The following is a 15,540-nucleotide window of genomic DNA, read 5'->3' as shown; positions in this document are numbered from 1 at the left end:
GAATCCTGGGATTTGTAGTTTGGTGAGGCACCAGCATTCTTTGACAGAGCAGGCAAATCTTGTCAAACTATAGCTCCCAGGATTCCCTACTATTGAGCCATGGTAGGTAAAGTAGTGTCAAACTACATTCATTTAACACAGTGGTTTCCAACCTGTGGTCCCCAAGAACTAAAATATGGTCTGCGGCTTCATTATTAGTACATCATTGCAACAAGAGCGACTGGTCTCGCGAAACTCTCTTACAGTGCGGAAGCAACAGGGATGTTGGGAGGGGAGAGACTGAGTATCCACAAAAGGCTTGACAACAAGCCTCCTGACTGTTGCTTCTCCTCCTCCTCCTCCCTCCCCCTGAATGGAGCCGTTCCACGTTTTTTGTGAGCGAGTAGAGGGCGACTACTGGATGGCATATGTTCTGCATTAGAAACTAAAGCTGATGTGGTCTATCCAATGCAATTTTCTGAATCAGCACCCCAGATAACCAAACCGAATTTTAAGTTGACCAAAAACTGATTTGTAACCCTTTTGGTACTAACGTTGGAGAGTGGACCCTGGTCAAGTGGTCCCTGGTCAAAAAAAGGTTGGGAACCACTGATTTAACAGTATAGAGGCAGCCTCTGAAAGGGGTTAAAGTCTTCTGACAAATGTTAAATGACTTATATAAAGAACTCAAAAATCTGTTCCAAAGCATTACAGAAACTGCACTGGAACATCAGTGTTGGCATGGAGTCAAAACTGAATAACAACTGAATTGACACACATATTGAATTTGTGAATCTGTTTGTGGTACGTTTTTTAATTGTCTTTTTCAAGCACCGCACAGAAAACTACATTGAAAACAGCTACAATATTGAAAAATTAAGTTTTCTCTTTTGCAGGCCTGTGTTTATTTTTATTTAGGTGGTCCCCATCTCATCCACTTTCAATGTTCTGGGTCAACATTGATTGTGTTTTTCCAGATAAAAAGGACAAGGACGGCCTCTCTAGGGTGAAGAGGCCGCATTGGGGGCACCCATTGTGTGATACTCCCCTCTTTCTTTGAGAGGACAAGGAGGATTTCTCTCACAAGGAGGAGGGGAGAAGAGATTAACAGCTCATCGTAGCTAGGGTGATTACTTGAAGGCTAAATAAAATCATTGATATCGAAGCAGTAATGGTATAATAATGACCTGATCAGAGTTAAGAAGTCCATGTGAAATTGTAGCTCCTACATTGTAAGGAGCTACAGTGGCGCAATGGGTTCAGCCCTTGTGCTGGCTGCTGACCTGAAAGTTGGGTTGCTGACCTGAAGGTTGCTGGTTCGAATCCACGAGATGGGGTGAGCTCCCGTCTGTCAGCTCTAGTTTGCGGGGACATGAGAGAAGCCTCCCAGCAGGATGGTAACACATTCAGGCATCCCCTGGGCAACGTCTCTGTAGATGGCCAATTCTCTCACACCAGAAGCGAGTTGAAGTATGTTCTCAAGTCACTTCTGACACAACTAAAAAAAATCTATGTTGTAGAATTAATGTAGTGTCACACCATGTGAACAGCCATGGCTCAGTGCTATGGAACCATAGAGGTTGTAGCTTTATAAGACCTTTAGCCTTCTCGGACAAAGAATCCTGGTTCCTCACCAAACTAAAACTCCTAGGATTGCATAGCACTGAGCCATAACAAAGTGGTGTCAAACTGCATTAACTCTGCAGTTTAGTAGATGTACCCACTGTGGCTCAGAGGGAGGCCTGCTTTTTCCTTAGAAGCCTCCTTTGAACTTGAGCACCCTCCTCTGCCCCCTCTTATTCCCCCCTCCTCTTCTTCATCTCCTCCTTTGCTTCCTTTTATTGTTCCCCTATTTCTTCTTCCTACTCCTCTTCTTCCCCATTCTCCTCCTCTTCCTCCTCTTTTTTATTTATTTACTGTGTTTATATCCTGCTCTTCTCACTCCTGAAGGGGGACTCAGGACTGCTTACAAATTATGGCAATATGTGTAATTCAATGCCAGATTCAGACAATATCAATAACAGTAAAACACAATATTAGAGCCCCTAGTGGTGCAGTGGGTTAAAGCTCCGAGCTGCTGAAATTGCTGATCGAAAAGTCAGCGGTTCAAATCCAGGGGGCAGGGTGAGCTCCTGCTGTTACCCCAGCTTCTGCCAACCTAGCAGCTTGAGAAAATGCCAATGTGAGTAGATCAATAGGTACCACTCCGGTGGGAAGGTAATGGCACTCCATGCAGTCATGCCAGTCAGATGACTTTGGAGTTGTTTACAGACAATGCTGGCTCTTCAGCTTAGAAATGGAGATCAGCACCAATTGCCAGAATCCGACATGACCAGACTTCATGTCAGGGGAAAACCTAAACCTTGACCTATAACACAATATTATAAAACTGTTAAAATATACATATCAATTAAAATAATATTTCAAACAATTAAAACATATCAAAAGTATCAAAAGTCTAGCTCCAACTGAGCTTTGCAAACATTGACCCAATTGCTTTGCTGTTCTTCCGTCATACTTATGGGTCATGTTAATTCCCAAAGGCTTGCTTAAATTGCCAGGTCTTAAGATTCTTTCTGAGGCTTAAGAGAGAGCGGGCTGTTCAGCCCCCTCCTTTCTAAAGGACAGGAGGGAGGGAGCTGATCTAATATCACCAGGGAGGGAGTTCCACAGCCGAGGGGCCACCACTGAGAAGGCCCTGTCCCTCGTCCCCACCAAGTGCAAAGGAGATGGGACTGAGAGCAGGGCCTCTCCAGAAGTTTATAACCTTTGAGATAGTTCATAGAGGGAGATACGTTCAGACAGGTAAGCTGGGCCAGAACTATTTAGGGCAGTGGTTCTCAACCTGTGGATTTCCAGATGTTTTGGCCTTCAACTCCCAGAAATCCTAACAGCTGGTAAACTGGCTGGGATTTCTGGGAGTTGTAAGCCAAAACACCTGGGGACCCACAGGTTGAGAACCACTGATTTAGGGCGTTATAAGTTAAAGCCAGCATTTTGAATTGTGTTCGGTAGCAGACTGACAGTCAGTGGAGCTGATGCAACAGGGGAGTTGTATGCTCCCTGTGCCCCCCTCAGGTGAGAAGTCTGGCTGCCACCCATTGGAACACTTGGAGCTTCAAAACAGTCTTCCAAGGCAACTCCACTTAGAGCGCGTTGCAGTAGTCTATTTGAGATGTAACAAGAGCATGGACAACCTTCTTCATTTCTGGAAGGAGACAAGGAATGGGAAATCCAAGCAGGGACTGAAAAGTTCCTCCTCGCCTTTGAACTTTGAAAAGTTGCAAATCCTGCAAGCAAAGCACAGTCAGGTTGGGCTGGTGTTATAGTTTAGCTTGTGCTGGGATTACTTTATGTTGCCCTCTCCGTAACTCTCCCCTTTCTCTTCTTTTATTCCCCTATTTATTCTTTGTACTACTCTTCTTCCCCTCTACTTCTCCTCTTTTTCTTCCTGGTTCTGTTCCTCCTCTTCTTCCCCTTCATTGTCTACTTCCTCCCCCTCTACTCCTTCCTCCTCTTCTTCCCCACCTTGCCTTCCTCCTTGACCTCTTCTGCCTCCACCTAGTCTTCCTCCCCCTCCTTTTCCTCTTTTTCTTCCTTGCCCTCCTCTTTCCTTTCCTCCCCTCCTTTTCCTCTTCTTCCTCCTCCTCTTCCCTTTCCTCCCCTCCTTTTCCTCTTCTTCCTTGTCCTCCCCTTTCTCTCCCCTCCTTTTCCTCTTCTTCCTTGTCCTCCTCTTCGATTTCCTCCCCCTCCTTTTCCTCTTCCTCCTCTTCTTCCCTTTCTCTCCCCTCCTTTTCCTCTTCTTCCTCCTCCTCTTCTTCCCTTTCCTCCCCTTCCTTTTCCTCTTCTTCCTCCTCCTCTTCTTCACTTTCCTCCCCCTCCTTTTCCTCTTCTTCCTTGTCCTCCTCTTCCCTTTCCTCCCCCTCCTTTTTCTCTTCTTCCTCCTCTTCTTCCCTTTCCTCCCCCTCCTCTTCCTCTTCTTCTTCCTCCTCTTCTTCCCTTTCCTCCCCTTCCTTTTCCTCTTCTTCTTCCTCCTCCTCTTCCCTTTCTCTCCCCTCCTTTTCCTCTTCTTCCTTGTCCTCCTCTTCCCTTTCTCTCCCCTCCTTTTCCTCTTCTTCCTCCTCCTCCTCTTCCCTTTCCTCCCCCTCCTTTTCCTCTTCTTCCTTGTCCTCCTCTTCTCTTTCCTCCCCCTCCTTTTCCTCTTCTTCCTCCTCCTCTTCCCTTTCCTCCCCCTCCTTTTCCTCTTCTTCCCTTTCCTCCCCTTCCTTTTCCTCTTCTTCCTCCTCCTCTTCTTCCCTTTCCTCCCCCTCCTTTTCCTCTTCTTCCTTGTCCTCCTCTTCCCTTTCCTCCCCCTCCTTTTTCTCTTCTTCTTCCTCCTCCTCTTCCCTTTCTCTCCCCTCCTTTTCCTCTTCTTCCTTCCCCTCCTCTTCGATTTCCTTCCCCTCCTTTTCCTCTTCCTCCTCCTCTTCTTCCCTTTCTCTCCCCTTCCTTTTCCTCTTCTTCCTCCTCCTCTTCTTCCCTTTCCTCCCCCTCCTTTTCCTCTTCTTCCTCCTCCTCTTCTTCCCTTTCCTCCCCCTCCTTTTTCTCTTCTTCTTCCTCCTCCTCTTCCCTTTCTCTCCCCTCCTTTTCCTCTTCTTCCTTGTCCTCCTCTTCGATTTCCTTCCCCTCCTTTTCCTCTTCCTCTTCTTCCCTTTCTCTCCCCTTCCTTTTCCTCTTCTTCCTCCTCCTCTTCTTCCCTTTCTCTCCCCTCCTTTTCCTCTTCTTCCTTGTCCTCCTCTTCTTCCCTTTCCTCCCCCTCCTTTTCCTCTTCTTCTTCCTCCTCCTCTTCCCTTTCTCTCCCCTCCTTTTCCTCTTCTTCCTTGTCCTCCTCTTCGATTTCCTCCCCCTCCTTTTCCTCTTCTTCATCCTCTTCTTCCCTTTCTCTCCCCTCCTTTTCCTCTTCCTCCTCCTCCTCTTCTTCCCTTTCCTCCCCTTCCTCTTCCCTTTCCTCCTCCTTTTCCTCTTCTTCCTTGTCCTCCTCTTCCCTTTCTCTCCCCTCCTTTTCTTCTTCTCCCCTTCCCTCTCCTTCTCTTCTTCTACCTCGTCCTAGTCTTCCTTCTCTCTGCCTCTCTTCCTCCCCCTCTTCCTCCTCCTCTCCCAAACTACGCCTCCAGGGTTTTCCCCTCCCTTTGGACCCGGCTGCTGCCATAGTGATGCGTGGAAGCGGATTAGCCTCTGAGTTCTAGGGAATTGTAAGGGAGGGGAGGAGAGAGGGAGAGAAGCACCGCTTGGCCAAAGCAAGAGCAGCAGCAGTAGCGACTCCCGAAGCCAAAGCAAAGGGCTGCTGGTCCTGCTGCGGGGCGAGTGGGTGGCTTTCCAGCGCTGGTGGGAATTCGGATCTGCTTCTTGGTGAGTGCAGACCTTCACAAGAGCATCTCTCTCTTTCGCCCCCTCCCCCCCAAAAAAACTTGTTTGCGAGGAAACTTCTGCAGCTCAGGATTGGAGGAGACAGCGCAGAGTTTCCCCCCAACTTTCCTCGGAAGCGCGTGGCTTTCTTTTCTTTCCACTGGCTCTAATGCGATGGCATGGTGGGAGTAGCTTTTGTGGTCAAGCGCCAGGATTCTGCCAAAGAACTTGCAAAACTACAGTTCCCACCGCTCTATAGTATTGAGCCATGGCAGTTAAAGTGGTGCCAAACTGCTTTGATTGAACGGCGTAGCAGCAGGTGCCTTTGTCACAAAGAGTCGTTGTGGGAACTTAAAGCAAACTGAAAGTTTGAAAGGCAGAAGGGAGGAAAGGAGGAGGAGGAGGAGGGAATACGTCATCCTTTCCCAGCCAGTGGGAAAAGACCTCTCTGAAAGCATTTCTTTCAAAGTGAGACTTTTGTGCCTGTTGCTTTGTCCAGCCACCTTTCTCCAGGCAGGCTGAGTATCCCTTGTGTTGTCGAAAGTTTTCATGGCCTGGCTTGTTGTGAACTTCCCGGGCAGTGTGGCCATGTTCCAGAAGCATTCTCTCCTGTCGTTTCACCCACATCTATGGCAGGCATCCTCAGAGATTGTGAGGTTTGTTGGAAACTAAGCAAGTGATGTTTATATATCCGTGGAAGGTCCAGGGTGGGAGAAAGAACTCTTGTGGGAATGTTGCAGTTACTTATCTTGATTAGCATTGAAATGCCTTGCAGCTTCAAAGTCTAGCTGATTCCTGTCTGAGGGAATCCTTTATTTATTTATTTACAGCATTTATATTCCGCCCTTCTCACCCCGAAGGGGACTCAGGGCGGGTCACATTACACATATAGGCAAACATTCAATGCCTTTTAACATAGAACAAAGACAAACAAACATAGGCTCCGACCGGGCCTCGAACTCATGACCTCCTGGTCAGAGTGATTGATTGCAGTTAATTGCAGCTGTGTTCACTGTCCCTGATTGTTTCATGTCTTGATTTCTTTTGTTTTCAGAGTGTTGTTCTTTATTTACTGTCCTAATTTTAGTTTTTAAAACACTTTTAGCCATATTTTGATCATTTTCATGGTTTCTTCCTTTCTGTTGAAACTGTCCACATGCTTGTGGATTGCAATGGCTTCTCTGTATAGTCTGACATTTTGGTTGTTAGGGTGGTCAAGGAACATGAAAGGCATTGCAGACTAACTCAACCAGAGAAGTCAGCCATAGTAGAGCACTTGATGAACCAACCTGGACACAGCATATTATTTGGGAACACAGAAATGCTGGACCTCTCTTGACAACCACCATGTCAGACTGACTACACAGAGACGCCATTGAAATTTCAACAGAAGGGAGGAAACCATGAAAATGAACAAAATCTGGCCACCAGTATTAAAAGACTCTAAAATCAGAACATTAAAGAAAGAACAACATTCTGAAAACAAGAATTCCAGACAGGAAACAACCTGAGTCAGCTAACACATCCCAACAAAAATTCCCTAAGGCAGGAATTAGCTTGGCCTTGAAGCTGCAAGGCCATTCAGTGCTAAACAAGATGATTAATTGCAACATTCACACTACCAACAGACAAGAGTTCTTTCTCCCACCCTGGACCTTCCACAGATATTTAAACTTTACTTGCTTAGTTTCTAACAAATTTCACAACCTCTGAGGATGCCTGCTATAGATGTGGGTGAAACGTCAGGAGAAAATGCTTCCTGAACATGGCCATACAGCCCGGAAAACACACAGCAACCACTGAGTATCCCTTATCCTAGATGCTTGGAACCAAAAATGATTTGGACATCGGATCCTCCCCCCCCCCCCCCCAATTTTGAAATACCTGTATTTGCATGTATGAAATACCTGTATTTGCATGTATGAAATGTATGTACATTATGAGAAATCTTGGAGGTGGACCCAGATCTGAACACGAAATTCATTTATGTTTCATATACACGTTATACACGAGAGCCTGAGGCTGTTAGAAATGTTTGGAATTGGAAGTCCAAAACACTTGGAGGGCCCAAGTGTGCCCATGCCTGATCTAAAGCTGCTGGATGTTATTTGACGTACCATGCCAAACTCATTTTAAGGAACTCCTTGTGAATGTTTTCAATATAAGCACATGCTTTAGTATCAACTGAATAATTGCCTCTGTTTGATTATGTTGTGGTTTTAGCTGTGGTCATTGAAACAAGGTCGCAGGGGAGATACATTTAAAACGGGATGTTGCAAACCCTGTGCAAGGCAGACTTCACGTGAAAACAATAAAACCCACTATGAGAAGCTTTAAGACTTTTAAGATCCTATAACAACCCTCCCCCCAAGTTTGCAGAGTGCTTATTGTTGTTATTGTTGCTGTGTGTCCTTAAGTTTTTTCTCACTTATTGCAACCCCAAGAGGACCTTGGTAAGAATTGTTCAGACCAGGTTTGCTTTTGCTTTCACCTGAGACTGAGATTGATTTGCCCAAGGTCATCCGGTGGGTTTCCATGGCCAAGCATAGATTCAAACCTGGTTTCCAGAGTTGTAGCCAAACCAGTGCTCAATCCACTATACCATGCTGTCCCTCAGGGTGGGTTATAGGAGATTAAAAGCTGTGAATGGGATAGCTTTCTGTCCTTTTGTTTTCTTTAGGCTGTCTCTTCCTAGCTTCTATGGTTGCTAAGGGGGATTTACTTCCTGTTTATAAATTAGCTCAGAAAGTTCACATGATCAAAGGGTTGCCTTCCAATAAGGAGTAACAGATCCAGCCGGGATGATCTGTTATGATTGAGCCTCATGGCTCTGTTACTGACAGACGTGGGCGTAAGACTCCTCGAGAGTCAGATACTCTCGAGGAGCGAGAGAGAAAAAGACTGCGAGACATATTTGCAGCACCATCTGACGAGGAGTCTTTCGAAGGGTTTACGGAGAGAATGGAGGAGGGGCTGGTTAGCTCAGAGGAGGATGAGATGGATTGGACTCGGGTGAGGGAGGAATTGGGTGCCACTGGCCATGATGGGATAGAAGATGAATGGGGACCTTCAGGATTAGACCCATGGTTTAGCTGGAGGGATGGGACGGGATCCACAGCTGGAGATGCTGTTGGGCGTAGTCAGAGGTGTTCCAGCTCTGACGAGGAAAGTGATGAGGAAACGCCCGGGTTAAGGAGGACAGCTGACAGTGATGAAGATTTGTAACTGGCATAAAATGGGGCTTGAGAGCAATTGCAAATTGCGTTGGGCAAGGTAATCTGGGCAAACGCTTGGGATCCGTGTGTGTGTGGGACGCTTCCCTGAAGACTTGTGTGCTTTCCTGTGCTGTGACGTAAGTTGATTGGAATCCAGGGTCAGACGGCGGGAGGGATTGTGTGGGCATTTGTTTGTGCAAACCTGTGCTTACTCTTATTAGCTTGACCTTCCGTCGTCTTCTTGACGGACGCCATCTCCTGCTTTGAGAACTCGGACTGAACTGACCACGGCTTGTCTTCCCCCCTTCTTGGACTTGGAAAAACTACAAACGTCTGCTTCTGGCTTTGATCTACGGAACGGAACTGGTCTACTCAACTGCTACAATCCTTGGCTGTTTTACTCGTGTTGGAGATCCTGTCTGCTGTGTGTGTGGGGGAGCGACGCAAGTTACTCTAAGCACAGTGTTGGCAGCAGAGAGGAATCTGCTGCCAATTAGTTGCATTCTTTGTATCTTTTGTTCCTTGGCTTTCGTTTCGTTTATACCCAGGCTGACGCAAGCAGTTTGTTTTTACCCGGATTAAACTCCGGTTTAATCCGGTTTATCTTTTGAACATTTACTTTTGCCCCTTTTTGCTCCTAAAGGCAAAAACTGCCTGGCCCTTGTGTTTTACGGGCATTTTTGAGTTCTGTAATCTAATAAACTCTGTTACTTTGAATCTTGTGGCGTTCTGTCCTTGACATGATCAAAGCATTTTATGTAAAATCTGCATCCTCCACCATGCATTCAGGGAATGTTTGCTGGGTCTGGTATACAGATCAGATTGTGCCATCCTGAACACATCTGAAGATCAGTGGATTTGGCTTTGATAATTCTGTGTGCAGTCCCTGTTTTCTCCCTCTTGGTCCCTTAAAATATGATTGGTCAAATTTGGCAGAAGTAAATATTATTTCCCCAGATGTAAAGATCATTCTGCAAACTGAAAGAAACCATACACGCAGTTGTCCTGCACAGGTGGTTCCAAATTTGTGGCACAGTATAAGGAGATGTGTTAGCTATTTCAGATTAATCAATTATTATCTCCTTAGGTAAACAAAGGATGCACCTACATTGTAGTATTAATACAGTTTGACATCACTTTAACTGCCATGGCTCAATACAATAAAATCCTTGGAGTTGTTGTTTGGTGATACCCAGCACTCTTTGGTAAAGAAACTGAAGACCTTGTAAAATTACAACTCCCATGTTTCCATAGTATTGAACTGACATAGTAATGTCAGGGGAAAACCTTTACCTTTACATAGAGTCTATAAATACGATGTGAACATAGAGGAGTTGATCAATGCTCTGATGAAAAAAAAATCAATTTTTGCTCTATCTTTTGGTCCTTTAAATCTATTTATCAGTAGCCAGCAGAGTGAATATAGTATAGTGGTTAGCAGAGAAAATAAAGCAATTATCATATCATTTATCATTAATAACGTGGTAAATGTTGGTGTCATTCTCATTTTTTCCTTCATTTACATGAGGGAGCCTTAAGATTTCCTTGTATTTTGTACAAAGAATCCTCCTTTTGTATAGATAAAAGAATACTAAATGTCAGCTTTGTTTTCTTGGTGCAGGCAGTACAGACTACTGGAGAGCTAAATTCGCACAACAGATGTGAACACAACAACCCAAAAAGATTCACAGATGAAGAAGAAAGGCTTCCGTTTGGAGAGTATGAAGAGGAGAAGGCTTTGGGTGTGAGCTACAACTCCCTCTGTCCTCATGCATGCACTGAAAACATGTCCGCGTACCAGAATGGCTGTGGAAATGGCACCTCGGTTGCCTGTATAGTGATGGATAAGAAAGAATCTAGGAATAATGCTACCTCATTATGTCATAATGGGAGGTGTGACATGAGCAGCAGCTATGAAAATGAAAGCCAGGAGGATAAAACCAGCCCTTCCAAAATCATGCGCTTTTTTTCCATCAACGTGGAAAGGCCTCACTCCTTGATAGTGATGGGGAACTCCTCAACGTGGAATGCGTTGTCTTCTATTAGAAAAATGGGATCGTTCAAGAAGTTAAAATCCCCGGTTCTCCCAGGAATTCCAGGCACGGAAGATGCGGACAACTTACACACCAGCATTTCAGATAATGATATGAGAAAGCGTGTCCCAAACAATGCAACTGTGAGAGTTCAGACTAACAGGTATTCTTATTCAGGGCCCCTGCATGATTTGCAGAGTACAGCAGATAACTCTGTAGTTTCTGATAATTCAGATGGGGAGGAAAGCGACGATTCCTTCCTACGGAATACTCGTCGGTCACGCAGCATCAGGCGTGCCTATGGGGTTGGCCGTATAAATTTATTAGACACTGACAAAATTCAGGATCATCAGGACAGCACAAAGAACATGTCCCCTACCATCCAGGAACCCCAGATATGCGAAATTGTCGTGAAAGATTCTGAAAGCAGCAAAGTCATCTACAGGAGGAGCAAGAGCACAGATAACCTGAACTTTCTGAAAAAAAGTTCATTCAAAAGGAAGTCAACCTCAAACCTCACTGACCTCAGAGTTGTAAATGAAAAGCAAACTCCTCCGAGGACAACAAGCACTTCGTCCGCCGACTCTGACAAAACCCACAGGAACTCCGAGCGGAGATCAAAACGCTGGAAAAGCCCCATCAGAGCGAAGGATTTTGACCGAGTTTTGAAGCTTGTCAGCAATGTCACTGATGTTGCGTTGAAGAAAGACAGTCCGAAGAGTGAAATTCCACCTTCCAACGAGCAGAACCAGAGAACGAGGCCAAACAGTAGGCTGCATGATGATTATTCGCGCCGGGTTTCTAGCAACACTGAAAATGAGAAGCGGAAATGCCCACCTTCCCGAAGTAGTCAAGATTCAACAGTTTGCAGATCTAGCGTCCAGAGTTCTGAAAATGACAATGCTGGGACAACGGTGTTAACCCTTGATGCCAGCAGCAATAGGATATCCTCTTGTGAACTTTCGGACTCTATTTGTTTATCCCCTCCTCTTCAGGACATGGAGCCAATTCCAAATGAAGTGTTTTATGAAGACTCAGAAAGGCCCCAAAGTTCCAGCCAGTTTACATGCACCACCCAGCATCCTGTCGTCCCTCCTAGGCCTTCTGTGCCCAAGCCTCAGAGCCCCAGTATTGAAAACATCAAGTGCAATATGAATTCCCACTGCCCCGACCGGCACAGCACCTTGTCGCTCAGCTCAATGGAAAGTGAGGAAAGGGGGGAGGGTCCTTCCACAAAGCTGGGAAAAAGTCCTGTTTATTTCCAGGACTCCGTGCAAGCTGTGTACTACGACGACACAAATGAAGACAGTGGCATCAGCAGCCACTCCCAGCTAAGTCTCAATTTAGCTCTGAGTGCTGATGAAAAGAAGGAAGAGGTAAGCAGGAAAGCAAATTCTATGTCTTTAAGGCAAGTGGCAGTCACCTACTTCCTGGTAGAGTAAGCATAATCTTCTATTGAAATACAATGTCGAGTGTGTGTTTTTGTATCTACTGTACACATTTACAGTAGAGTCTCACTAATCCAAGCCTCGCTTATCCAAGCCTCTGGATAATCCAAGCCATTTTTGTAGTCAATGTTTCCAAAAAATCGTGATATTTTGGTGCTAAATTCATAAATACAGTAATTACAACATAACATTACTGCGTATTGAACTACTTTTTCTGTCAAATTTGTTGTATAACATGAAGTTTTGGTGCTTAATTTGTAAAATCATAACCTAATTTGATGTTTAATAAGCTTTTCCTTGATCAGTCTTTATAATCCAAGATATTCCCTTATCCAAGCTTCTGCCGGCCCGTTTAGCTTGGATTAGTGAGACTCTACTGTACTTAGAAGGTGCTCCCCTTGAACTTGATGGGGTTTATTCCAAGTAAAGGTTTCAGGAGATTCCAAACTATTTTCTGCTCCTGTTCACCTTAATAAAGCAAGCACTGGCATAGAGTGTATATTTCCAAGGGCAGTTCATAAACTCACTACCTTGTGACAGGAGGATCAAGATAGAGCAGGATCCAGCTGGGAGAGTTTGTGGCCAGAGCTCTTAGAAGCATTATTTGATGCAAGCTGGATTGGGAGAGTGAAATAGTAAATGACCTTGCAGGCCATCCCCCAGATGCACAATGACAGCTGAACAAATCGTCATGAGCTATTGCAGTTTTGTTTTATTGAATGACAATGTGGGTTGGCAGACATTTAGCTGCATAGAGTCATGTTCAAAAGGAACCCATATTTTGCAAAGAATTCCATTTCAATCATCACAATTTTGTTGTCAAAGGCTTTCATGGCTGGAATCACAGAGTTGTTGTGTGTCTTCCGGACTGTATGGTCATGTTCCAGAAGTATTCTTTCCTAACGTTTCGCCCACATCTATGGCAGAGGATGCCTGCCATAGATGTGGGCGAAATGTCAGGAGAGAATTCTTCTGGAAAATAATAATAATAATAATAAAACTTTATTTATACCCCGCCACCATCTCCCCAGCGGGGACTCAGGGCGGCTTACATGGGGCCATGCCCAGAGCAAAACAATATAACAAGTATGAATACAACATAATATAGAGCAATAAACGATACAGTAAATAATAATATACAATATACACTACAACATAGCCATACAGCCCAGAAAACACACAACAACCCCATCACAATTTTCCTATAACATACCATAATTTCTCTCTGTTTTTTGTTGGTTGTTTGAAATGCTTTCTTCATCACATCATCTTTCAATCACTTTAGTGTATATAGCAGGCATAGGCAAACTTTGGCCCACCAGGTGTTTTGGATTCCAACTCCCACAGTTCCTAACAGCCTACTGGCTGTTAGGAATTGTGGGAATTGGAGTCCAAAACACCTGGCAGGCCCATGCCTGGTATATAGAGTACCTGAAAACCTTTGATTAAGATTCTTCTTAAAACATTGTACAATTACGGGAACTGCTACAATTGCTTCACATTGATGTTTCCTTATATAAACATGGACGTTCATGACAATTTTAATACATTTTATTTTGCCAGCCTTGTGAGTTAGCTTGAAAGTTTGTATAGTGGAAATTCAAAACTAGTCAGAGTTCCAAAAAAGATTGGTCAGGTCTTCACTGAGAGAGAATTAAACTGTCCCACAATAGCGCTTTGCTCCATTGACTTTGTTAGCCAAGGTCTAAATGTTCTTTTCTCACTCTCTCTGTCCTTTGACACTACATACCATTCCCAGGAAGACTAGAGGTACTTTGCTAAAAACTTAATATTGAGAGAAGAACTGCCTGAAGTAACTACAATGGCATGTATTTAATTCCCATATCTTATTCCAAGAGCAATGATGTAGGCTTTTTAACTAAAGTCCATATATGTAGCTATTTTTTTTCCATGTCAGGAGCAACTTGAGAAACTGTAAGTTGCTTCTAGTGTGAAAGAATTGGTCGTCTGCAAGGACATTGCTCAGGGGATGCCCAGATGTTTGATGTTTTATCATCCTTGTGGGAGGCTTCTCTCATGTCCCCACATGAGGAGCTAGAGCTGACAGAGGGAGCTGACCCACTCTCCCCGGATTCAAATCGCTGACCTATTGGTCAGCAGTCCTGCCAGCAGAAGGGTTTAACCCATTGCGCCAATGAGAGCTCCCATATAGCCATGATTGCATGTGTTCTCACTTACAGTGATCATATGAATTTCATGGAGTTTTCTTAGGTGAGCAATATGTAGAGGCATTTTTTCCAGTCTCTTCCTTTATCATAAATCACCTATTTGTTGGTGGTCTCCCATTCGAGTACTAACCAGGGCTGACCCTGTTTCCCTCCCAGGATCAGAGAGGATTTGGTAGCTTTAGGGTGTTCAGGCCCCCAGAAGCGCCCTTTGGCAAAAAGTAACACAGGACACTTGTTTGAGAGCAGGAAGAGGAACCCGTGTTGCCCATTTCTGTGGTTTTCACACCCATGTCTTTTTTCTTATGTTTCCTCTTTCTTAACTTGCATCATGTACTAACGGTTATATGGTAACATTATTGCAAGGTTTGTTTTTTAAAAACTATGTGAATTAAGTGTGTTTTGCAGCTTCTCCTCTCTCTATTCCTACTGGTGTGAGAGATAGATAGATCGACAGATAGTTAAGAATAAAGTATAACTACATACATATACACACATGCGCACACACATACATACATAAGCTTTGGATTACATAGAGAAGGGTTAGCACCCTTGTGGTGTCTGTATTGCTGTCTGTGCCCCTGTTCAGAAGATTTCACCTTATTTTCTGTCCCTGTAATAATAGGATTATGAAAAAATTTGGCTTGTTGTAGAAACAAGGATTCGGGATAAAGCTTCATTTGAGACACCCTTTCCCCATGATAACTCTTTCAGACGTAAATTTTCCTTCCTAGGGGTAGATTTCTCTTACTTCCTGTTCTCTCTCTCCCCCCCCCTCGTTCTTAACTATGAGTCATATGTTTGTAACTCGGGGAGTTCCAAATTAAGAAAGTTCCAAATTAAGAACTTTGGGCCAAAAGCAAGGTACTGGCTGCTGAAGCTGACTAACAACTGCATTGCATCTTGTCAGATCCCTAAGATCTGGAGGAAAGCAAGAGTCATAGCCATTTTGAAACCAGGCAAAGACCGTAATGATCCAAAAAGCTATAGACCAATCTCCTTGTTGTGCCATCGTTCCATATTCTGGAGATACTTATTTTGCATAGAATTATGGAAGAAATGGAACCATGTATGATTCCACAGCAACTGATTTCAGGAAAGGCAAAATCTGCACATCACAAGTTTTTTTGAACTTGGAGAGTGCCTGTATTTGGCTGTCTTCTGAAATTCTGTCTTCTGCTTCTTTAAGGGGTTTTTGAAGTGTTGCTTGCATCCAATTGTGGCACACGTGTTTGGTGTTGGTGCTATGTAAAGTGTTTCTCAAGTCGCTCCTGACATGAAAAAAAGTAAAGTG

At 44.4% G+C, this 15,540-nt stretch overlaps 1 protein-coding gene across 11 annotated transcripts in view; it reads left to right on the top strand.

Annotated features, from left to right (window-relative positions):
• spata13 (spermatogenesis associated 13) overlaps positions 1-15,540 on the top strand; it is a 199,631-nt gene that overhangs the window by 127,101 nt on the left and 56,990 nt on the right. For 5 of the 11 annotated variants that reach the window (XM_062974647.1, XM_062974649.1, XM_008108015.2 and 2 more), the window contains one exon: positions 10,201-11,988. The exons of 3 other annotated variants lie outside the window; for them this stretch is intronic. In XM_062974647.1, the coding sequence (XP_062830717.1) occupies positions 10,201-11,988 (1,788 nt within the window). Of the gene's footprint in view, positions 1-1,573; positions 3,058-5,196; positions 5,368-5,670; positions 5,833-10,200; positions 11,989-15,540 lie in introns of those variants that run through there. 3 more of the 11 variants (XM_008108018.2, XM_008108013.3, XM_008108014.3) reach the window with 3 other exon arrangements.

Source organism: Anolis carolinensis, chromosome 3 (genome assembly GCF_035594765.1).
Source record: "Anolis carolinensis isolate JA03-04 chromosome 3, rAnoCar3.1.pri, whole genome shotgun sequence".
NCBI classification, from domain to species: Eukaryota; Metazoa; Chordata; class Lepidosauria; order Squamata; family Dactyloidae; genus Anolis; species Anolis carolinensis.
Note: the sequence above shows the minus strand (reverse complement) of the source record. Positions and strands in the feature narration are given on the sequence as shown.